Source organism: Littorina saxatilis, linkage group LG3, assembly GCF_037325665.1.
Source record: "Littorina saxatilis isolate snail1 linkage group LG3, US_GU_Lsax_2.0, whole genome shotgun sequence".
In the NCBI taxonomy this organism is placed as follows: domain Eukaryota; kingdom Metazoa; phylum Mollusca; class Gastropoda; order Littorinimorpha; family Littorinidae; genus Littorina; species Littorina saxatilis.
Window position 1 is genome coordinate 58,691,463 of NC_090247.1, and position 25,601 is coordinate 58,717,063.

General features: G+C 42.3%; 2 protein-coding genes and 1 pseudogene across 2 annotated transcripts in view; 2 read left to right on the plus strand and 1 right to left on the minus strand.

The window, feature by feature from the left end:
- LOC138962794 (uncharacterized) overlaps nucleotides 1–10,223 on the plus strand; it is a 41,845-nt gene extending 31,622 nt beyond the window's left edge. The window contains exon 4 of the mRNA XM_070334755.1: nucleotides 9,566–10,223. Coding sequence (XP_070190856.1) covers nucleotides 9,566–9,659 — 94 coding nt within the window. The 3' untranslated portion in view covers nucleotides 9,660–10,223. The remainder of the gene's footprint in view (nucleotides 1–9,565) is intronic.
- LOC138963376 (small nucleolar RNA U3) lies at nucleotides 797–999 on the minus strand (annotated as a pseudogene).
- A 13,712-nt stretch (nucleotides 10,224–23,935) lies between the features above and the next one.
- On the plus strand, nucleotides 23,936–24,778 carry LOC138961256 (uncharacterized). The gene has a single exon (XM_070332857.1). It carries the CDS (start codon nucleotides 23,936–23,938, stop codon nucleotides 24,776–24,778), a length of 843 nt encoding a protein of 280 aa, XP_070188958.1.
- Nucleotides 24,779–25,601: the final 823 nt, after the last annotated feature.

The window sequence follows — 25,601 nt, forward strand, 5'->3', positions numbered from 1 at the left end:
CCTCTCAATCGATTGGCATGGAAGAATGACCAAAATAAGTAAGGTGGCAGGGAGTTTTACCAGCATAGTGTGCATTTATTGAATGCATCAATATAAATTAGGATACATTTTAAGATTAGGATAATTTACAATGCATTTCAGCATTCGAACTGTAACCGCTCTGAATATCATTCCTTCCTCCGCCACCTTCCCCTCCACTCTCCCTCCCTACACCCCCCCCCCCCCCCCCCGCCTTCTGTGTGCAATGAATGTATGGATGAAGATTGAGGAAATGGCAATTTGCAGAAATTGGTACAGGTGGAAGGGTTTGCCTTTTCCTCAAGCTATCTTTACTATCAATATTGACATTGTTGAAACAGAAATGAAAATAAGATAAAATAAGAAAACTTTGTTCGTTTTTATTTGACATAAAACATGGAAATTTGTCTTTTGGCACCACATCGCAAATGGAGTAAAAACTGATTTCCTCTAGAACAATCACACAAACTCAATTAACGTTATTGACAAACAGTTCGCATTTCTTGTGCAAACATGGAGGTCTGTACGCTCCCCTTTATCAAAGATATTTCATGAACATAAATAGTGTTTCCCAACAAGTTTGTGTCTGTACAGTATCCCGAGTAAGTTGTAAAACTTTGAGGATAACGAACGAGGTAGTTGTATAGTTTGGGTTGGGAAGGTGGTAACGCTGCAAATGCCATTTGATTGAGAGAAAGATTTTAACCGTAAGCATTTAGAAAGCTGTAAAGGTAGAATAAATTGCCATTTTGTTTGAAAAACAGTTGTTTAAACCGTAACCGCTCAGAATACTCCAACTCCCCACATAAGGGAGGAGAGGAACGTTCATCAATGGCACAAGCCAACCGCTAGAGCCAGCAGTCAGCCATGCCCGCTTCGCGCTCAGAAGGGGAGGCTGCTTCTCGTCCTCGCGGGTTACGATCCTGTCAGTTTTACCTGACGTCTCGGCAGAACATACTTTTGAAGTGATCCTATGATCTTGGTAAGAACGTTAAAATTGATATTAAAAGTCCTACGGTTTTGAGCCATTAAGGACTTGAGTGTTTGTCCGCTTTCAAAAAGAGGAAAGAAAGAAACAAAAAATAAGGAGAGGAGGGCAGGGGGTGGGGTTGAGTTGATAATGCTCTGTGGAATTTGTTAAAATGAAAAGTAGTTAAGATGTTTCTTGGTAAGAATTATAAGTCTGTATTCTATATCTTGAATAACGGGTTTGTAAAATGATTTTTTTTAATTCAAATCGAGTTAAAAAGTGGAACCTTTCAGGATCACCAATAAAACCAAATAGATGAGCAAGTAAGAGGAACACGAACAATAAATCTCAAAACTTTTTACAAATAAAAGGATTAAAATGTAAGCCACGAAGGCCGTGGTAATAAAAACAATATGTACAGTTTGGCGACTAGTGGGCCTTGGGTGAGGATATGTTGTCTAGAGGGTAGTCGCTAGAATCAGGAGGGATGGCGGGAGCCACTCGACCTCAAACTGAAACACGCTGATGTGATATTCTGGGCTTAGCGTTATACCCACAGCCCCATGTCCGAGTCCCTGACCAGTCGGCACAGCAGCAAGCTGTGTGACCAGCCTAGAGAACTGCTACTGCGCAAATAATCCTGGGGACTCAGACCATGGAGCTGCATATGGTCATATAAGGTTTTAAAGGTAATTCTATTTGTAGCGCATGGAGCGAAAATGTGTTGAAATGAATAGGGTTCTCCACAATGGCAGGACTTGTTAAAGATATGGAAGCGGCAGCCGCCGGCACGGAGGCGTCTGAAGATAGTGAGGAGGTTTGTTGGGAGATCGGGGTGTAGATCGTTCATATCAATGGGTTGATAGGACAGAGATGTTACGTACTGACTTCGAATGAGTTTACGGATTTTACTGTAGAACTCGGTTACTGAGTAGCCGATGTTAGTGTTAGCTGGGCTAGATTCTGCCGCTTCTTTGGCAGCGACATCCGCCAGTTCATTTCCCCGGACCCCTACGTGAGAGGGGACCCAGAGAAATGATACGGATGTGCCGGATGAGATTAACTGGTGACATATAAAGAGGATTTCTCTTTGTAGCTCTGCCCGATTTGATGTGTTTCGATGCAGAGCTTGTAATGAAGAGCGCGAGTCAGAGCAGAAAACTACCGCACGCGGTGTGACTGGGAGGTCATTTATAAAAGTGCATGCCATGAGCAAGGCAAATAGCTCGGCTGAGAATATGGAGATGTCTTTATTAAGAGTATATTTCCTTGAGATTTTGAGATCTGGGATCACAAAGGCGCAGCCAACGCTGCCGTCTGCAAATTTGGATCCGTCAGTAAAGACTTTTAAATGCTCCGAGAATTTGTAGTTTAGGGTTTCTTTTGTAACAGTAGCCAGGTAGACGGGGTTATCTTTTTTGGTAGTATTATCTTCACTGTCGTATATGATAGTAGGGGTTTCCTCAAGCCAAGGCGGGTAGGAGGGCGGGGGGACCCTGGCCAGCTCACTGACCTTCACCCCGCTATCGGCTAGAATGCGGTTTACTGTGTCGGATAAGGGTAGCGTTTTGGCCAAGAGTTGAGTGCTATGTTTGGTGTTGGCCTCATAATTTTGGTGCTGAGGAAAAAAAGTCAGTCAGGACCTCGCAGGCAGAGTTCTCTACCGCGTGGGCTCTGACAGCATACTGAGCTGAACGGAGTTTTATCTCATCCACAAGGGGCAGCCACCCACACTCGCTGTAGACTCGACTCTTACTCGCTTGTTGGGAGAGTCCCAGAGCTATTTTGAGCGCCCTGCACTCTATAATAGCCAGTTTTTTCATGAGCGCCGGGCGCGTCGCGAAATAAGCTTCGCACCCGTAAAGGAGGCGGGAGCGAATTAATGCCCGCACTACCTCTGTGACACACTTACGTCCTCTGGCCCAGGATTGGGACGCCAGGTAGCGTATGATATAAAGATCCTTGTTGGCCTTATTGATCAGATGTTCGATATGACTGGTCCAGTTAAGTCGGGTATCGATGATAACGCCGAGGAACTTAACTTCTGAGCTCGGTTTGATAATATCACAACCTATCTTTATACTGCAGTTCCTGTACAGTTGTCTACGGGAGACAACAAGAAAGACTGTTTTATTTGAGGCTAGTTGGAAGCCGTTGGTGTACATATATTGACAGAGGTTGTCGATTTTAGTTTGGTAAGAAGATAAGTCAACAGTGTTGGTAACTCTGTTATGGCGTGGTCTATTAGTGTCTATTAAGGCGAGGTCGTCCGCATACAGAAGTACACTGGCACCGTCAACCTTAACAGAAGTAATGTCATAGAGCATGATGCTGAATAAGTTTGGCGCGATGATACTGCCCTGGGGAACCCCCATGTCCAGCGCATGGGTTTCGGACACCGAAGAGCCCACTCGGACAGACATCTTGCGATTGCTGATGAAGTTTTTGATGAATTGGTACATGTGGCCAGAGACACCGATTCTGCCGAGTTTTAGGAGTAGACGAGCATGCCAGACGCTGTCGTACGCAGATTTAATATCAAAGAAGGTTCCAAGAAGAGAATTATTACTATGTGCCAAGGTCTTTTTGATTTTTTCAGTGACGTGCACAATGTGGTCCGCACACGAACGACCTTGCCTAAAACCTGCCTGGCATGTAGGAATGATATTGTGTTTATTGAGGTGGAACTCCAGCCTCTGGTTCACCACACGCTCAAAGATCTTGCTGAGGTGGGGGGTTAGTGATATGGGGCGGTAACTGCCAGGTAGATTGCCCGGTTTTCCGCTCTTCAATACTGCTACTACTTGTGAGTCTGACCACGCTGCGGGGATAGTATCCTTTAACCAGCATAGATTGAAAAACTGAGTGAGCAACTTAACAAAGTTAGGTGGTAGATGTTTTATCATGTGATATGATATTGGGTCTAAACCTGTGGATTTTTTTGGGTCTTTCACAGAAGAGATGGCGTTTTGGACTTCTTTTGCCTTAAACATGCAGTTTATAGGCAACTGGTTGTCATCTGGGGGGTATGTGAAACCCTTCTCCTGATCTAACCTATAATTGAGTCGTTCAGTATCTAGGGATTTTGATTGACTATTTTTGGCAAAGGTATCTGCTAATAGGTTTGCCTTTTCAGAGTCAGTTGTGGTCATTTTATCACCCGATAGTAGTGGCTTTTCTTTAGTTCTGTATCTACATTTAAATCTGCGGATTTTCTTCCAGATTTTGCCACAGTCTTTGTAATCTTTAGTTTAGAAGTGATCCCTGTTTTAGGGATAAAAATGACTCCAATTCAGGGGTATTTCTTTTTTTAAATGGTAAATACAATGTAAATGATAGAGAAACAAGTTTTACATGTTTTTTTAAAAACAGCAGTTGTAATCTATAATTAAAATGATAATAACATATTTTTGTTAGTGATGTCCATTATTTTAAAAAAACACGCAAATTGAGTATTGTGGTTACATTACCTTTAAATATAAAACCTTCCGGTAAAGTAACAAGGGCAGGGACTCGTGCTGTAGTGCTCAGGATCACGAATTTGTGTTTAAATGTTGTCTCCCCTGGCAAGATAAAAATTCGTCTCAGTGTTGGATGGCAGAAATCAAGAAAAGAATGTTTTCTCACACGCAGTTTCACACATAACCATAACACTGGTGGCATACACATTGATAAAAGCTTTTATCGGTAGTTTATAGGTTGGTTTACTTGTGTTGGACTCTATCAGGTTGTTGTGCGGTTAAGCCCTTTTATTCCCCGTTCTATATCATATATATATATGATACTATATGATTATATGCACACAAAGCCGGGATGTAAGTGGGGATGAATTTGCATTTATTCATTTTATTCGTCGTCCTCTTCAAAGAAAAATGTACATGAGGATGAATTTACATGTAACTCGTTTGTTCTACGTTCTGTTCACAGATTAATGTACTGTCAGTATACTATTCGGAGAAATTCGCATTTATCTCTTTTGTTCGGTTTTCCGTTTTATTTCAGATGAATGTCCTGTGTATGCTGATGAATTTAAATTTAACTCTGTTCGGTGTTCTGTGCTCGGATAGATGTACTGTATATGCTGATGATTTTAAATGTATCTCTTTTCGGTGTTCTGTTCTCGGATAGATGTACTACTAGATGAATACGCGCTTCGCCGATAAGAAGTAGAGCCGAATACCCGGCTTCGCCGGGGACCCGGTGTCGCGATATGAGTTCCCCTCAAGCTGAGATCCCTTGGCGGCTCCGATGCGCATGCGTCAAATACACCTCATTTGCATAACGAATTCAGATCGCTGTTAACAATCTGAGTTCTCCCCAATCTCAGTTCCCCTTATATGTCTGTTTAGTGACAAATTTTGCGAAAATTATTTTGAATGTGTACTTTGACCAAAGTCGATAATAATAACACTTTGTAAAAAGTTAACTCCCTTAGACGCATCTCGTCAAGTGGAAAGCAGAGATAGGGTTTGTTGATCATGGATCCACAATGGCTGCGCCTAAATTGCGCTGATAGTGAATGGTGAAAGAAAGTAGAGCGTTCGACCATGAATCAGAGGGTCATGAGTTCGAAACCAGGCAGGGCACTGTGTCCGCAAACTTCGTACATTAAATTTTCCTTTTTTTTTGTGGTTCAGGTTTTTTTTATGTTTAATACAACAAAATGAAAACATTTTTATACACCCGCCCCCTTTAGGGAGGGGGGTATACTCAGTGGAATCACTTTGTCCGTCTGTGTGTCCACTCTTCCCCTTATGGCTTATATCTCAGGACGTTGTACCCTCCTGTTTTCAGATAATGTATTAGAGAATGCATCTGGTCAGCGAACTGCATAAATTTGGAGTCAATTGTAGGTAAAATCGAACGTCCGAAGCCAATGCTGTCTGGAATTGGAAAGACTCGATGCCAGAGGAAACTCAGCTTTCTAAGTTTATGCAAATGAGGTGTATATGACGTATAGCCAATCGGAACCGCCCAAGGGATCTCAGCTTGAGGGGAACTCAGATCGTGACATGGGCTTTGCCGGGTGTACGCCGGCTTCGCCGGCGCACCGTACGAAGGAAGGGAGATAAACGCGCAAAACACTGGAGAAGATAAGGAAGAGTTACTGGGAATGGATATACAGAAACTGTTCGGTGTTCTGTGCTCGGATAGATGTACTGTAATATGCTGATGAATTTAAATGTATCTCTGTTCGGTGTTCTGTTCTCGGATAGATGTACTACTAGATGAATACGGCTTCGCCGGGAAGAAGTAGAGCCGAATACCTGGCTTCGCCGGGGACCCGGCTTTGCCGGGTGTACGCCGGCTTTGCCGGCGCACCGTACGAAGGAAGGGAGATAAACGCGCAAAACACTGGAGAAGATAAGGAAGAGTTACTGGGAATGGATATACAGAAAAACCAAAATCGGTTCAGCGCTGCGCGCTGAGAGCACACACGTGTTCAAAATTTTCCACGATTGTGTCCGGGGTCTACCTGAATATGCCCACCAAATTTGAAGCAGATCCATCGAGACCTTTGGCCGTGAATCGTGAACACACAGACAGACAGACAGACACACACAAGCCGTATATAGATATAGATATATGCGAATGAATTCACATTTTACTCTTTTTGTTCGGCGTTCTGCACTACCCGTCATAAAAAAGTACACAGATAGATTTAGCTGTATATCTTTGTGATGCGGCTAGTTATATTAAAACCAAGCATATTGCTAGAAAGGTCATTCATTCCCCTACCGTATGAAATAAAGAGTTTCATTTTTCATGAATTAGTGTTTATGAAGTGGACACCTAGGACACCCCCCGAAAAAAAATCGCAAAAGCAAACTTGCAGACATAAATATACACGGTAGTAGTACTACTACTACTACTTAAAATACACAACAAATTTTAATGAGCAAGAGTGATCTCGTTTTTGATCTCGAATGGAAGAACAACTCATTTTCCACACATAATAAGTTTATTTGGTTTAGCTGTTGTGCCTAGCAGTGTTGTTTTGCCATTTTGAAGAAGACTGGTGTCAGCCTCGTCAGAAGCCGTAAAAGGCTTGTTTTCGCGTAATTCTTAATGTGGTTTAAAAAAACGTAGTTTTGTAATGGCTTGTTGTATTGCTTTTTAATTTGACATGAGTATTGTAAATACAATTGCAAAAGAGTGTCTACAAGTTTGCTTTTGCGAATTTGATTTTTTTTCTCGGGGGGGGGGGGGGGGGGTGTCCTGGGTCTCCGGTCTACTAGCACTGCATAAACACTTATTCATGAAAAATGAAACTCTTTATTTCATACGGTAGGGGAATGGATTACCTTTCTGGCAATATACTTGGTTTTAATATAACTGGCCGCATCACAAAGATACACAGCTAAATGTATCTTCGTATTTTTTGTATGACGGGTAGTGTATTTCAGATGAATGTACTGTAAATGCGGAGGAATTTAAATTTAACTCTGTTGGGTGTTCTGTTCACGGATGGACGTTCTATATCATATGCGAATGAATTCACATTTTAATCTTTAGCTCGGCGTTCCGTTAACAGACTAAACGTACTGTGTATGAAGATGAATTTTCATGTCATTCGTTTTTCGGCTTCATGTTCACAGACAGGTCTTCTGCACATTATATGGATTTTAATCAAAATCTTTTGCCCGGCGTGCTGACAACAGTATTTTTTTTTTTTTTTTTTTGCACGTGGGGATGAATTTACATATACTTCTATTTCTCCCTGTCTTCGCAGATACTGATGAGAATTAATTTGTGCCAGAAATTCTTTTGTTCTGTGGATTTAAATCAAAAATCTGTTGTTCACAGGACTATTTTCTGCACGTGGGAATGAATTTACATATACTTCTTCTATTTCTCCCTGTCTTCGCAGATACTGATGAGAATTAATTTGTGCCAGAAACTCTTTTGTTCTGTGGATTTAAATCAAAAATCTGTTGTTCACAGGACTATTTTCTGCACGTGGGAATGAATTTACATATACTTCTTCTATTTCTCCCTGTCTTCGCAGATACTGATGAGAATTCATTTGTGCCAGAAACTCTTTTGTTCCGTGGATTTAGTAATTAAAAATCTGTTGTTCACAGGACTATTTTCAGCACGTGGGGATGAATTTACATTTAATTCTTCTATTTCTTCGCAGATGGATGTACAAAAAACCGATTTTGTAGAATCAGTCAATCTCCCGAGATCTGTTTACAGATAGACGTAAGCTACATGAGGATACATTTACAGTTAATTCTTTCATTTGGTGTTCTGTTCACAGATGGATGCAAATTAGCGGAAATACTAAATTCGCGTTAAACTGTATAATTCCGCGTTGTGATCACAGATGAATGTACAATGGAATTAATTCCCAATTTACACGCAGATTAGTTCACATTGAACTTTTTTATTCCTCGTTTTGCTTACAGTTTGATGTACATGCGTTTATAGTCAACGCTTTTTTTTATTCCGCGCTCAGGTCAACACAAATGTATTTGGCGATGAATGCACAGTTAATTCTTTCATTCCATGTCCATGTTTCGTTCTGAGGCAGAGTTATATGTGGTAATGCATTTACCGTAAACTACCTTGTATACGCACTGACACACCCCTTACACACCAATTTCGCTCAAAAGTAGGGGGTGGGCGTTTACTAGGTGCTGTTCCCTGTGCCGAAACTGTTCCTCGTGAGAAATAGCGGTATTTGATCCCTTGATATGAGCATGATATTAGGATTTGGTTCCGTGCAAAAATGTCTTTTACATCTGTCTCTTTCTCTGTGACACAGACGCGTTTATGTGTGCTAGTGCCTCGCGAGAATGGAACATGGAAACTAACCATAACAATCCCTGTGTGTCTTATCACAATAAAAATGATGACTCAAGATCTGCTTCGTATATCCAGTGTTCTGAGCAGCAGCATGTGTGTCTGAAAAAAATCATACACTGAAATATTATAATCGTAGTCAGTTCATTTGTCCTGACCAAAGTCATCTAGCAAAATCGGGGATGGGGGAGGGGGGTAAGATACATTTCAAACACAGCGGCGTATTACAAAAAAACCCCGGTCAGTTCATTTAATGTCTTTAATTACCCCAAGATCGATCTGTTAAACCTTAGATGCGTCTCTTAAAGCGTCGTGTACTTTTGGCAAAGCTATCCAGAGACTGCAGTGGTAAATGTATGAACTCAACGGTATGACTGCATTGCAGCATCTTGTCATTATTCACTTGAATGATATCTCTGTATTTTTGTGAAGAGGATAAGAATCAACTAGAAACTGGAGGGTGTTTCTATTTAACACTTTGGGAACAAATGAGTGTTCACATGGTTCTGTTCCCTCTACACTGTTTTGGACCCAAAATAGGGGGTGGCGTTTTCTCGATACTGGGCGTTTACAAGGGCGTTTACAAGGGCGTTTACAAGGTAGTTTACGGTACATGTATAACTCTTTCATTCTGCTTTCTGTTCGCAGACGGATGTTCATGGAGATGGATTCACAGTTAACTCTTTTATTCCATGTTTCACAGAGGGATTTATATGGGAATCCAGTTACATTTACATTTAACTCTTTCGTTCTGTATTGTGTTGACAGACAGCTGTCTATCACGGATGTTGGCAGCGCTTATCGTAGGGTCTCTGGAACATGCAGGATAAAACCAATCAACTCTGAACCCCCAGCCATGTAACACTCACATCATGACGGCGTTACAACACACACAACACGAAGAGAGCTTCATGCAGCCCTGAACCCCCAGCCATCTGAGATGAAATTCTTCTTCCTTTCTTCAACACCCTTTTTTTACATTTAGTCAAGTTTTGACTAAATGTTTTAACATGGAGGGGGAATCGAGACGAGGGTCGTGGTGTGTGTGTGTGTGTCTGTGTGTGTGTGTCTGTGTGTGTGTGTGTGTGTGTATGTGTCTGTCTGTCTGTCTGTCTGTGTGTGTGTAGAGCGATTCAGACTAAACTATTGGACCGATCTTTATGAAATTTCACATGAGAGTTCCTGGGAATGATATCCCCGGACGTTTTTTTCTTTTTTTCGATAAATGTCTTTGATGACGTCATATCCGGCTTTTTGTAAAAGTTGAGGCGGCACTGTCACACTCTCATTTTTTAATCAAATTGATTGACATTTTGGCCAAGCAATCTTCGACGAAAGCCGGACTTTGGTATTGCATTTCAGCTTGGAGGCTTAAAAACTAATTAATGACTTTGGTTATTAAAAATCTGAAAATTGTAAAAAAAAACATTTTTTTTATAAAACGATCCAAATTTACGTTCATCTTATTCTTCATCATTTTCTGATTCCAAAAACACATAAATATGTTATATTCGGATTAAAAACAAGCTCTCAAAAATAAAAATATAAAAATTATGATCAAAATTAAATTTTCGAAATCGATTTAGAAACAATTTCATCTTATTCCTTGTCGGTTCCTGAATCCAAAAACATATAGATATGATATGTTTGGATTAAAAACACGCTCAGAAAGTTAAAACGAAGAGAGGTACAGAAAAGCGTCATCACAGCGAAACCACTACTGCGTGAAACAGTCTCGTCAGTTTCACTGCGTTTAGCACGAGCAGCGGACTACGGTCATTGTGAAAAAATGCAATGCGTTCAGTTTCATTCACTAAATGTAGCAATTTCGCCTTACGCGACTTGTTTTTTCTTCAGTACCTCAAATTGTTATCTACATTGTTGTTTATCTTTTCGTTGTAGGCAATTAGTCATGAAAATAAATCCTGTTGATGTGATATTGAATTATATGTTGTGTTGTATTCAAAATGCCCAAGAACATTATTTAAAATATCAAACAATAACAACATAAAAATAGATCCTTCTTCCTGTGTTGGAGGGAATCCTCCCTTTTCAGTCCTTGACTGAGGCGCACCAAAAAGCTGCAAACCGAATGGGAGCGTGCCGCGGGGTCAGTCTTACTGATGGAAACTGATATTGAGGCGCGATTGAGATTCTAACCAATCCGAGCTCGCAGCTGGCTCCCACCCGGCGGGTAACATTCTCATGCACTTCCACCCTGGTACTCAGTTTGGTGTGAAAGTTTGGACAAATTTAATTCACTGTGAAGCAGTAAACAGCACCATGAATGAATCGTTGCCTGTTTTATCTGCATTCGGGAACACAAAGCATATATGCAAATGTGATATTTTTTAGTTTGTTGTGGAAATGATGAAAGTTCCCAATCTTTTCGCCACTTATTTGTTTTTTTGTTTCCATTATCATCTCTCAAAACTGCGTGATCCTCCTGGAACACGCGCGCGCGCACGCGCACACACACACACACACACACACACACACGTACCTAAAGTGTGGATGGTTACCTAAGAGGCGGCACTGGGTGTAGTGCCTTTCTAGTGCACTTGCACTACAACAGCACTGGGTGCAGTACTCGCTCCGGCATCGAAGAATTTTGCACTAAAAAATGCACAAAATTTGACCTATTTCGTCGCCTATAGAGGACGGAAAGAATGTCATTTTGAACATTGTTATGACATTCTTTCCGTCAAAAAAGTCAATTTAACGGTGTTAAATGAAGCGACCATCCACACAATTAGGTTGCCATCCAGAGTTTAGGTTGCCATCCACGTGTGGATGGTTGCCTTATGGTGATTTAGGCAACCAAACCTGTGGAAACGGGGGTACACACACACACACACACACACACACACACAAAACACACACACACACACACACACACAAACACACACAAACACTCACACACACACACACACACACACACACACACACACACACACACACACACACACACACACACACACATGGAGGGGGGGGTTCTAACGAATTTGACGTATCTGAAGAATTTGGGGATTCCACTGTACCTTGATTAACACGTACACGGCACGTGCGAAATCTGCTCGAAAACGAACCACAAGTGTAGTAATTAATCAAAATCTAAGTGAGTGAATGTCCTTCAGGGCGCTGTCTATCTCGGTAGTTGGCAACCAAATGTATCTAAGAAGCGCCACGTGGCAATAAGACGGGAGCGCCATCTATGATGCGGCCCCCTCTGCCGGGTAACATTCATAACAACCAAGGGAATTAAAGGCACAGTAAGCCTCCCGTAAACCATCACAGATACTGTCAGGCTTTTACACACAGTACAAACACCCTTTCGTTCAAACACTCACCGCTTCAGAACATCCTAGGCGCCCTACGTAAAGAGCGAGCAATTTTCAAAGAATTTATTTTCGTGGACCCTCTGATCGGCAAATCAGGCGCCTCGTGTTGGCGCTAGAACTAACTTTTAAAATCTAGATAATGAATTGTCAGCTTGTCACACAAATATTCTTAAATCATAAAAGAATTCTTTTTTCATCAAGACAAGATCAGTACAATTCGAAGTTTTGAAAGTTTGAAAATAGAAAAGCAGATGACGGTTGTGCCCAGCGCCCGTTTCTCTGAACGGTCAACTCCCACCGCTCTAGTTCGTGTGAATCGCAGCCGTTTGTTGCGTTTAGATTCAGAGGTACACATTAATAACGTACTATTGCAGATAAGCTTACAGCGAGTCGCATTGAAATCACAAACTGACGACTACATTGTGAAAAAAGGAAACTGGATCACACGGGTTCGCAATGGCTCAGGGGTAAGATAAACCACGCTAAAATAAATTCTTTGAAAATTGCTCGCTCTTTACGGAGGGCACCTAGGATGTTCAAAAGCGGTGAGTGTGTAAATGAAAGGGTGTTTGTACTGTGTGTAAAAGCCTGACAGTATCTGTGATGGCTTACTGTTCCTTTAAGAAGCCCAATTGAAATAGCCCAAACTAAGCATTAGAAACGAGTGCTCATTCTTTGCTTCTTCTACGACATTGAATTAAGCCTTTTTAAACACTTCCTTTTGCAAAGTGAAGGCAGTCCTCTTGCGCGGCAGCATTATTTGTAACGCAGAATCTTATGGTATAACTCTGGACTCGATCCTAGGGCCTTTTCCTCAGGTATTACCCCTTTAAGCTAACCCCTTTAAGCTTGAAGGGCCTAACAACATACACAGATTCAAATCTACATAACGACCACACAAAGCAAAACATCAGCTACCTGATTTTCAACCTCAATGCCCTTTCCGCTTGTTATGCTCAAAGCAAAGGTCCCACTGCACGGGGGATAACCGGTCAAATGCCGAACAGAAGCCGAATGCCGCTCATGACACGTGTGAAGGCAAGTTTTGTCTGTTTTCTAGGTATTGTTTGATTTATGTCGGGATTTAAGGTAAGCTACTGATTCAGCGATGACTAAATGTGTTTCTCGATGCATAAAAAGTCAGGGAGCGATTGATATTTGCCCGTAAATATCTTTCAAAGCTGAAAATGTCCGCGATCGAGCACCGGAAATGGCTGCTCGATGGGTTTTGCAAGTAGAAATGTGCTTTATTTCACCAAATCAGCTCGTATTTGGTATGGGTACGGGATTCTAGAGGACGAAGGAGTCATAAGAGGTGCAAAGAAGTGCTATTTGGGAGTAGAATAAATCTTCCGAGACAGTAGACAAGAGAAGGTCATATTTGAGAGAGGAGCGCGTAGGCCGATTGTCTTTCCGACAAGCGAATGATACAGCAGATTAATCATTCGTTTTGACCAGAAACCTAGTCTCTAGTTTTTATGAATGAGTTTTTTAATTAAAACAATCACGAGAACTCTCTCGCTTAGCCTAATGGCTGTTCGATGGGTTTCGCAAGTAGAAATGTGCTTTATTTCACCAAAGTCAGCTCGTATTTGACATCGGTTTGGTATATATATTTTTTTTTTTCTAATCCTACCGCGAACTGGATAGCAGACGCGGCACGACTGTTTCACCACACTTTGAAGTAATCCCACACTTTGAAGTAAATTACTTCAAAGTGTGGGGATGTGCCCCACACTTTGAAGTAAACCCATTTTTTACTTCAAAGTGTGGGGGGATCTTCCCACACGTTGAAGTAAACTCAGTTTTTACTTCAAAGTGTGGGGGGATCTTCCCACACTTTGAAGTAACTTACTTCAAAGCGTGGGACTTTTGCATTGCCTGTTTGAGCCTGATGATTTTGTCAAAAAAATGGCAGTCTTTTGGATGAGTGAACAGAAAAAGTGAGCGAGCCAAGAAACATAGTGATGTTTGTTATCAGGCTTTAAAGGCATATGTACGCGCTCCCGTGTTTACAAAGTGTAGTTTGCCCATAATCGATGTCAAACGCACCATAAGACCATGTAATGACGATATGTCGCCATGCGCGGACCATATTCATGCATTACAGCTTGTTCTAGCCTCTGAAAAAGTGAGGATGTCAACAAAGACGCGGAGTTATTTCCCTTGCGTCAACGCTACCTCTGTTGGCAAATCTATAAATAGGACGATCTAGATCAAAATAAAAATTCAAATATCTCAACATTTAAGGGGTCCTAGACCACAATATCTTGCAGGGAACTTAATTTAGCATGTCTCCAGCTGTGGGTAAAGCAATTAGCGTGTATAGTCATCGAGTACATATGGCTTTAAGCAATGTCCCATTGTTGAGTGTGACGAAAACTCGTGGTGACGATTTTAAAACATGTTGGGTCACGCATGGTCCAATCTTACATGGTCCAACCTTACATGGTCCAACATTACATGGTCCAACCTTACATGGTCCAATCTTACATGGTCCATATATATTATTGGACCATGTAAGATTGGACCATGTAAGATTGGACCATGTAAGATTGGACCATGTAAGGTTGGACCATGTAAGGTTGCACCATGTAAGGTTGGACCATGTAAGGTTGGACCATGTAATATTGGACCATGTAAGATTGGACCATGTAAGGTTGGACCATGTAAGATTGGACCATGTAAGGTTGGACATGGTAAGGTTAGACCATGTAAGGTTGGACCATGTAAGGTTGTCCATGTAAGGTTGGACCATGCAAGGTTGGACCATGCAAGGTTGGACCATGTAAGATTGGACCATGTAAGGTTGGACCATGTAAGATTGGACCATGTAAGATTGGACCATGCAAGGTTGGACCATGCAAGGTTGGACCATGTAAGATTGGACCATGTAAGGTTGGACCATGTAAGATTGGACCATGTAAGATTGGACCATGCACGATTGGACCATGTAAGATTGGACCATGTAAGGTTGGACCATGTAAGGTTGGACCATGTAAGGTTGGACCATGTAAGGTTGGACCATGTAAGGTTGGACCATGCGTGACCCAACATGTTTTAAAATCGTCACCACGAGTTTTCGTCATACTCAACAATGGGACATTGCTTAAAGGCATATGTACGCGCTCCCGTGTTTACAAAGTGTAGTTTGCCCATAATCGATGTCAAACGCACCATAAGACCATATAATGACGATATGTCACCATGCGCGGACCATAATACATGCATTACAGCTTGTTCTAGCCTCTGAAAAAGTGAGGATGTCAACAAAGCCGCGGTGTTAGCTCCCTTGCATCAACGTTACATGTGTTGCCAAATCTATAAATAGGACGATCCAGATCAAAATGAAAATTAACATATCTCAACATTGAAGGGGTCCTAGACCACAATATTTTGCAGGGAACTTAATTTAGCATGTCTCCAGCTGTTGGTAAAGCAATTAGCGTGTATAGTCATCGAGTACATATGCCTTTAAAGCCTGATAACAAACATCCCTATGTTTCTTGGCTCGCTCACTTTTTCTGTTCACTCATCCAAAAGACTTTGCCATTTTTTTTGACAAAATCATCAGGCTCAAACAGGCGATGCAAAAGTCCCACGCTTTGAAGTAAGTTACTTCAAAGTGTGGGAAGATCCCCCCACACTTTGAAGTAAAAACTGAGTTTACTTCAAAGTGTGGGAAGATCCCCCCACACTTTGAAGTAAAAAATGGGTTTACTTCAAAGTGTGGGGCACATCCCCACACTTTGAAGTAATTTACTTCAAAGTGTGGGATTACTTCAATCAATCAATCAATGAGGCTTATATCGCGCATATTCCGTGGGTACAGTTCTAGGCGCTCTGCAGTGATGCCGTGTGAGATGAAATTGTATACGGCCAGTAATTGCAGCCATTTCGGCGCATATTTACCTTTCACGGCCTATTATTCCAAGTCACACGGGTATAGGTAGACAATTATTAACTGTGCCTAAGCAATTTTTGCCAGGAAAGACCCTTTTGTCAATCGTGGGATCTTTAACGTGCACACCCAATGTAGTGTACACGGAGGGGGGGGGGGGGGGGGGGTTCGGACACCGAAGAGAGTCTGCACACAAAGTTGACTCTGTGAAATAAATTTCCGCCGAACCTGGGATCGAACTCACGCTGAATACAAATCCAGCGCGCTACCAACTGAGCTATATCCCCTTCAAAGTGTGGTGCAACAGTCGTGCCGCGTCTGCTATCCAGTTCGCGGTAGGATTAGAAAATATATATATACCAAACCGATGTCAAATACGAGCTGATTTGGTGAAATAAAGCACATTTCTACTTGCGAAACCCATCGAACAGCCATTAGGCTAAGCGAGAGAGTTCTCGTGATTGTTTTAATTAAAAAACTCATTCATAAAAACTAGAGACTAGGTTTCTGGTCAAAACGAATGATTAATCTGCTGTATCATTCGCTTGTCGGAAAAACAATCGGCCTACGCGCTCCTCTCTCAAATATGACCTTCTCTTGTCTACTGTCTCGGAAGATTTATTCTACTCCCAAATAGCACTTCTTAGCACCTCTTATGACTCCTTCGTCCTCTAGAATCCCGTACCCACACCAAATACGAGCTGATTTGGTGAAATAAAGCACATTTCTACTTGCAAAACCCATCGAACAGCCATTTCCGGTGCTCGATCGCGGACATTTTCAGCTTTGAAGGATATTTACGTGCAAATATCAATCGCTCCCTGACTTTTTATGCATCGAGAAACAAATTTAGTCATCGCTGAATCGGTAGCTTACCTTAAATCCCGACATAAATCAAACAATACCTAGAAAACAGACAAAACTTGCCTTCACACGTGTCATGAGCGGCATTCGGCTTCTGTTCGGCATTTGACCGGTTATCCCCCGTGCACTGGGAAAAGAACGAGCCTCAAGCGTGAGCTTTGGTGAGCTTTTGGGAAAAACTCGAATTAAGCCAGCATGTTCAACAGCTAAGGCGTGTGTTGTCTTAGAAAAGGTTGGAGAATAACCCCTTCCTGTGTTGGGTTGTTGTCCGCAAGTTTGCCTTGTGCTGCAGAACGTCTCTTTATGGTCAAAGATCGTTCATTGATAGTGCCCTGTGCTTTCTGTACACTGGTAAAGTCATTGGTGTGTCACGGGTGCTAATCCTAACATGTCTATGTGGCAAAAGCCTGACCGTCCATAGACCTATATTAGTACACTTTCAGGGTATGGGTACAGGTGAACTAATGTGTGGAGTGCATGCACTTATATTTGGGAAATGAACTGGTTATGTTGTCCTGTCGAACTCTGTGAAAAGTCCAGAAGCAGAATAATGGTTTTCTTTTCCATAGTCATGTGCATTTTTTTGGTACTGCAAATATTCTGATGCTTGTGTGAATTTTAAACTGTGCTCATATATATGCATATCGTGACGTATACATAATTCATTGTGACTGCATTCATCTGCCTGCTCTTTGTTTTTTGTATGAATAAATTAGTTTCCTGTCATACAGTGTCATTAAGTTTTGGTGTGAAGGATGAAGGTGATGATGCGTGCTTTCTTTTCTATCACCTCTCCCTATTTTTTTTTTTTTGTTGTTGTTGTTGCATACACAATGAATTTTTTTAAAAAAGCAAAGAATCAAAAGTTCTGAGTAATTTTTATTAAAAACAGCACCTGTCATCAGTTAAACTAAGTTAATCTTAATAACAAGGAATAATCGATCTGCCAGGTAGCTCAGTGGGTAGAGCACTGGACTTATGATCGGAAGGTCGCAGGTTCGAATTCGGGCCGGGACGGACACGGGTCAACTTTATGTGCAGACCCAGAGACGGAAGCCATGTCCCACCCCCGTGTCATCACAATGTCACGTAAAAGACCTTGGTCATTCTGCCATAAGTGCAGGTGGTTGAATACACCTAAACACGCAAACACCTGGGTAGCGCGACTCCGTTGCTGCTAGCTTTCCACTGGGAGGAAGCGACCCGAATTTCCCAGCGATGGGACAATAAAGTAATGAAAATGAAATGAAAATGAAATGAAAATGAAATCAGAATCTGCTACTTCGGTTCCTGATGAATCGGGTGTAACTCCCCTAAGTTTTGGGAGAGGTATAGGAATACCTTTTATCGTACAAAACACTCAGACACAATCAACCACTCTTACTCTAATCACTGACTCCACACCCAGGCAACATTCAAACCAAAGTTTATTATTTACACACACGACATCACCGCATTCACATTCACACCCAATCACAATCGCTCAAAATCAAAGATAGATGAAGTAGGAAGAATTATCTTAAAGTTTAACAAAACAAATTGGCTATAAGAATTTATAACTTGATACTAAAAGAACTGTAAATATCCCTAAATATTACCACCTACCACCTTAATTCCCTGATCCCGAAAAGTCAAGAAGTCTCTTTATAAATCTATCTCAACTCAAAATCCGCTTATCTTCACCTACAGTAATCAATTAACCCTGTTATTTATTAACTAACTATTATTTCTAACTTACATTTACACTAATACCTCGTGATAGGGACTACCTACGTTTATTGCTACACTGCCTTCAACCTTGATGCATACGATCAACGCCAAACGCAGCTACACATGAAACCAGTAGGCCCAGCCACCAATAATACTAATTAACTTAACTTTAAATAACAAGACTCTCAATTATCTTCCACTTATTTCAACACAATAAATGGTACGAACATTAAGTCATCACTAACACACTCAAATTAATCCACAATGTAACAACCTTACTTCATAGCAACAAATTACAATATCACTACATAATTTTCTCTTCGCGCGTAATGATCATGACGTTTCACAACCAAGTCCAGTTCACATCTCGCCGATCCACAAAAATCAACGTCGCTCAAAACAAAACATAAAAAAATAAAGACACTCCAGATTAGTCCCGTTGAATCTTCCACTTATTTCAACACAATAAATGGTACGAACATTAATTCATCAATAACACATTCACATTAATTCACCACGTAACAACCTTACTTCATAGCAACAAATTACAATATCACTACATAATTTTCTCTTCGCGCGTAATGATCATGACGTTTCACAACCAAGTCCAGTTCACATCTCGCCGATCCACAAAAATCAACGTCGCTCAAAACAAAACATAAAAAATAAAGACACTCCAGATTAGTCCCGTTGAATCTTCCACTTGCACAATCTTTATGTCTTTAATATGTTTAAATTCACTTATAGGTCACAATGCTTAGTGAAGCCACAGCTGCATAACTCGAGGCACACAGATGCCATAATATATTCTTGTGCACAGATTGCTCGTGGCAATAGCATGCCAGCACTTTCCACCACTTTACTCACTGACGGTGGGCCACCTCACCTCCACAGCTCACACTTGCGACACACCGGTGGTCAAACACTCCACCAACAACACGCCTTCCTCCCGGGTAACGAGTCGGAAGCATCTTTCTCCCGGAAACTCATGCTGTCTCCTGTGTCGTTCGTCTCTCCTGGCTTGGACTCGCCCACAGCCACGCTTCTATGCTTGAACGCTGTTGTAGGAACAAAGCCAAGTATAACTACTTGTTCCTCCAACAATACTTAATTACTCATTAATTACCATAATTAACTACTTAATTAACCACCCTGGCCATCTCGTCAAAGTTACCATTTAACTTTAACCACAACATCATTATCAAAATACCAGAGTCCCAACATGACCAATTATGTAATAATTCTTACAATTTTCACTCCCTTAAATACCTAATTATAGTCTTTACTTTTATACAATTGTAAAGACACCATCATCAATATAAATGTACAAAGTATTTACAACTCCCATTTCACAAAGTCAATACAACATGGCTGCCCCCATAATCAACAATTCCTATTTCATTATTTGACCCAACCATTTACAAGCAGCCCCTTCACAAACAACGCCACTTCTCTTACCCCTTATGAATTTAAGTCATATTACATAGTGGCACCTCGTTCTTTCCTCTTTCTCTAACCGTGATGACGTCACATATTTACAACCAACCCCCCGTCTTCTGTCTTGACAGAGAACTCCCGTTTAAAACCTCCCGTACCTCGTCTCCAAATTTCCGCACTAACAACTACTACACGACTATTCTCTGGAATTAACGCTCTCTACCTTAAATACACCCTCCATAAAAATAAATCCTTCCCACACATGAGTTCACTCGCAGTAACTGCTGACACCTCTTTTCTTCTTTCCACCAGCCAACTCGCTCTCCCCACTTCTTGTGCTTGAGCCATTTCAGCACAGGTCCTTTGTGCCAAGGGGACTCCATTTATCTTCAAATTTAGATTCCCTCTCTCGTCCTTCCTACTTCTTGCACACTGAAAAACTGTCCACCCCCTTTCCCTTGTTTCCCATTTTCCCTCTCCCCTTTCTACCCCCGACACCCTACACATAAAATGACACCAACCCAGGAAACTAAAAAACTAAAACTCTCTCATACACAAACACTACCGAACCAACAAATTTTGACCCTGAGCACGGAAGGAGAGAAAAACTACAGAATTTCAACACACCTTGCCGTTCGAGGACTGACCACCCGTAGAACCCTTGAAGCCACACCAAGACAGCTGGAACACAACTTGTCTCCGGGGTCGAATAAAACATCAACACGCCGGTCGGCCGGATAGAGCATTCACATCAACCATCCGTTCTCTTCACAGTTTTACACAGCAGTGACCTTCGAGCCTGTGACTCGTTCACGCATCACGCAACCCCACGTGCGTGAATACACTCCCGCGATTGGCTGTCCATAGCCACGGACACACACCGAGTCACTGTATAGGCACCCATCTGAGCCAAAACCGCACGAAACCCAACTCATGCACGAATTACAAATAATTCATGGCTGGACTTGGGCAGAGTTTGTGACATCGGGATCAACATAGTTAGCTCCGCACACATCGGCCCAGGGCAGTCCTCAATCAGAAAATCGCCCCACTCCCAAGGTTCTGCTGGAGCACCCTCGTCAAGCCTGACAAATAAAAAGAAAATATAGTCATTTAATCTAACTTGATATTTCCAACAACAAGTACAGAAGTAGCCTTGGAAATGTGTTTATAGAAAGACTAGTAGGTCCTTTCAAGGCAAAAACTGAAAAAGGCTCTGCCTAGTGAAAATTTCTTTGGCCCTGTTGTCATTGTGTAATGTTATTATGTATGGCTTTGCTTTTAACTCTGTAACCGGCACGGTTGGCCTAGTGGTAAGGCGTCCGCCTCGTGATCGGGAGGTCGTGGGTTCGAACCCCGGCCGGGTCATACCTAAGACTTTAAAATTGGCAATCTAGTGGCTGCTCCGCCTGGCGTCTGGCATTATGGGGTTAGTGCTAGGACCGGTTGGTCCGGTGTCAGAATAATGTGACTGGGTGAGACATGAAGCCTGTGCTGCGACTTCTGTCTTGTGTGTGGCGCACGTTAAATGTCAAAGCAGCACCGCCCTGATATGGCTCTTCGTGGTCGGCTGGGCGTTAAGCAAACAACCAAACCAAATTTTAACTCTGTCTCACAGTTGGGAACAGGAGAAATATGTAGTTAGTCCCTTCTTTTTGCATTTCCCTTCACAAATCATAAATCCAGGCTAGAGTACTTGACATACCTAAATTCGGTCATCCCTTCAACATTCAAATCTGCTGACAATATAGTGTATTATTTTAGATTCAAATGAAAAATACTTACTAGATCTGAGTACAAAACTGCAACAACTTCTTTCTGCATGCTGCAGCCTGTTTGGATCTCGATCCTTTCCGAGGCATTCCAACACGTTTCCGCCGCCCCATCTGGAAAATCATTAAAATAATGACAACATAAACATATTACAAATGCCCCTACATAACCAATTAAATGTGTTTGGAATTAATTAATGAACGCTACGAAAAGGGCAGCCTTTAAGGACGGCCTTCACAACCACTTTTGGTAAGTTTCTTAGGTGGTTGTTGTTGACAGGTTCAACTGTATATTTTTGTAGATAAACGCTCTTATCCTATGTAAATGCCTGAACAGATCTGTGTTGGTGTACACGATCGTTTACACGTGGACAAAACCACAACACTTTCATGAGAAAAAGGAAGACTTTCTCTCGGTATCTGCCCTTCGACGTTCGGGCTTGATTTTCTTCAGTCGGCATCAACAATACTAAATTGTTGCAGGCGGGAAGATTCTGTATTGAAGCGCAAATTTTGAGTAAAGCATAGCCTACTAATCAAAGTACTGTAAATAACAGTGTCGATCATTTCTTTGTCGTCTTCAATAAAAGGTCTTGACATTTATTTTAACAAAATCTACATCAAACTGTAACAAATATATGATTGCCCTCTCAGACTCTTCACACAGCAATACAATCTGAACTGATGAAGCATGAAGGTATCGACTTTTTCGCTTGGCTGGGCAGCTCAGATCGAATTATCTCGAGTGTACGCGTCCAGAATACAACGAATACGTTTTCACCCGCGGCGTTTTAGCCCCGACGGATTGGCGGCATTGACGTTGTAACGAAAAACCGCCTGCAGGACAGCTTGACCTCCGAAGTTCAGAGTTGGGAGAAAATCTTGTGGGGCTGGCTTGGCTGGAACAATAGGTGAACCGGCACGGTGGCCGAGTGGTAAGGCGTCCGCTCCGTGATCGGGAGGTCGTGGGTTCGAACCCCGGCCGGGTCATACCTAAGACTTTAAAATTGGCAATCTAGTGGCTGCTTCGCCTGGCGTCTGGCATTATGGGGTTAGTGCTAGGACTGGTTGGTCCGGTGTCAGAATAATGTGACTGGGTGAGATATGAAGCCTGTGCTGTGACTTCTGTCTTGTGTGTGGCGCACGTTATATGTCAAAGCAGCACCGCCCTGATATGGCCCTTCGTGGTCGGCTGGGCGTTAAGCAAACAAACAAACAAACAACAATAGGTGAAGCAAGAGATTGATCGGAATCCAGGTGGAAACAGGCGTGTGTGTGTGTGTGTGTGTGTGTGTGTGAGAATGGTCTGGTCTCTCTTTCTAATCCATCGCCCTTGCCCTGCGTGTGATGGTGTGATCGTGACTGCTGTAGTGTGGGCGTGTGTGAGTTGGTGTGTATGTCAGTGTATGTGTGGGCGTGTGTGTGTGTGTGTCTGTCAGTGTGTGTGTGGGTGTGTATGTGTGCGTGATTTTACCAACACTACGCGAAATTCCTTGTGCTTTAAATGTTTTTTAATGTCACTTGGCTCAATAAATACAGAAGCTGAGAAAGATGGCGGACGAGTAAGGACACGCCTGTCTGGCTCTCTCCCGTGTAAATGTTAGTTTGGTCGAGTTCTGTGGTGTTGTGACAGGTGCGGTCTGTTGGATAGACATGTGATGATCTCAGCGCTTTGTAACTTCAAGTAGGTGATAATATGCTTGTGATTTGCCGCATAATGTGAAGATTTTTGACATTTCCTTGTGAGTCTGTTGTCGTTTTGCATCGACCGGAGCATGTCCCCCGTGCTATTACTCATGACATCATGTGCTGCTATACGTCTTTGCACGTGCTGATGTGTGAGGTGTGACAATCGTCTTTCGCCTTTCTCGTTTTCTCATGACACAGGCGCCAGGAGAAGTATTTTAAGTTCTCAGAGGGATCTGTCTGTATTAGGTGTCTGTTTTGTGTGTGCCACAAGTACCAAACATAAATTGTGGACATTTCTAAAGCGAGACTGTCTGCGAGACTGTCTACATTACGCGTACGCGTAGTTCTGAGCTGCTATTAACTTGGACTTTTTGCAATATTTTTCTCGACATTGCCGTCGTCAGTGGTTACCAAGAGTGTGTCGATGTCTAAGCGCTTAGCCTCACCGCTGCAAGACCTTGAGAAGCGGCCGTGCCCCAGTGACAGTTTATCGGACCCGGACGAGACGATCATCACCTGTTCCAACGAGCTGGCTTCGAGTACACCAAAGCCAAAGGGGAAGATGAGCCAAGAAGACCAACTGAAGGAAAAGATCACGACCTTCCTGTCTGATCCAGACATACTTAAAGTCTTGTCCAAAGCTGTGGCATCCCAGGTTATCGCTGAGTTTCGCAAGGAACTAGGCGACCTCAAGACGGAAGTTGCACATTACCGTGCGGAGGTGGAGAAACGCGACTCAGAGATTGTCCAGCTCCGGGAGAAAATGGATGACTTGGAACAATACAGTAGACGGAACTGCATCCGAATCAACAACATCCCGGAGATGGACAAAGAAGACACCGACATTGTTGTTAAGGCTGTTGGGAAGTCTGTCGGCGTTGACCTTACTGACGCGATGATAGACAGATCTCATAGAGTCGGTAGGAGACCTGGCCCAGGAGAAACATACAACAGAGCGATCATATGCAAGTTCACTTCGTTCAGGTTCAAGCTCTCTCTTATGAGGAACAAGAAGAACTTGTCCCAGACCGACCCCAGGAAGATCTTTCCTGATCGTGCTTGGCCAGCTGCCCGGACGCCCACCCCAAAGCTCTTCATCAATGACGATCTGACTCAGGCTCGGTCAGAATTAGCCGCCAAAGCCAGACAACTGAAAAGGGAGAAAAAACTCGAAGACACCTGGGTGCGAGATGGTGTAGTTTTTGCTAAGCAAGGCAGTGCAGTTTCGAGAGTCACTACCATGCGAGGCCTCCTCGCTCTTCTGTAACTGTATATGTGTTACCTTACAATCAGCTTGCTTCCAGTGCTGTGTTCCAGACTTTTCTTCCCTGAATTTAATGAGGTAGCAACCGTTTATAGTAACAGAATATGGAATTGATTTACATATGTTCTACTGATGCTTCTCATCATTGATACTTGGAATATACATTCAAACGTGATATACAATAATATTAAGTTGCTATTATTGATGATACATTGGCAACGGAAACATGTGCCTATTGGTGGTATTGCCTGTCGCACGAGCCTTGGTATGCAGTTATCACCGATGTAGAGCAACGTGACGGTATTCAGCACAGAAACTCTGTCTTTGTAACTGTCCCGTGCCTTGAGTGATGTTGACCTACTTGTCGCATCAGCCGTGCCATGTGTGTGACTGGTGCGAGTGTGTAAAAACAGGCCATATCAGTAACCAAAACAGAAATATGTCACTCCAGTCCGCGTGCTCGCCTGTTTCAACCCCCCCCCCCCCCCCCTCTTGTTTCCTGGTATGTTGAAATGAGAGAGAGCCAATGGCCATATGCCTAAAAGGTTTCGTTTGAAGCGTTTATTTATAATTATTATCTTCTGATTTGTTTCGTACTTGTTTACATTTTCCCGATCAATAATTTTCTTGTTCTCTTTGTTGGTGTTGTTTGTGGTGATTGTCTTGTTAATTTATTCTTATTTCACTCTCATCTTGAGACATTGTCAGATGATGTTGTTATTCTCTTTTCCTTTCTCACTCATCCACTATTGTAGCATTGAATATGAATTAGTTTTTCCCGGTTGTATCATTCTGAGCGCGGCACTGACGTGGTACCACCTCCTGG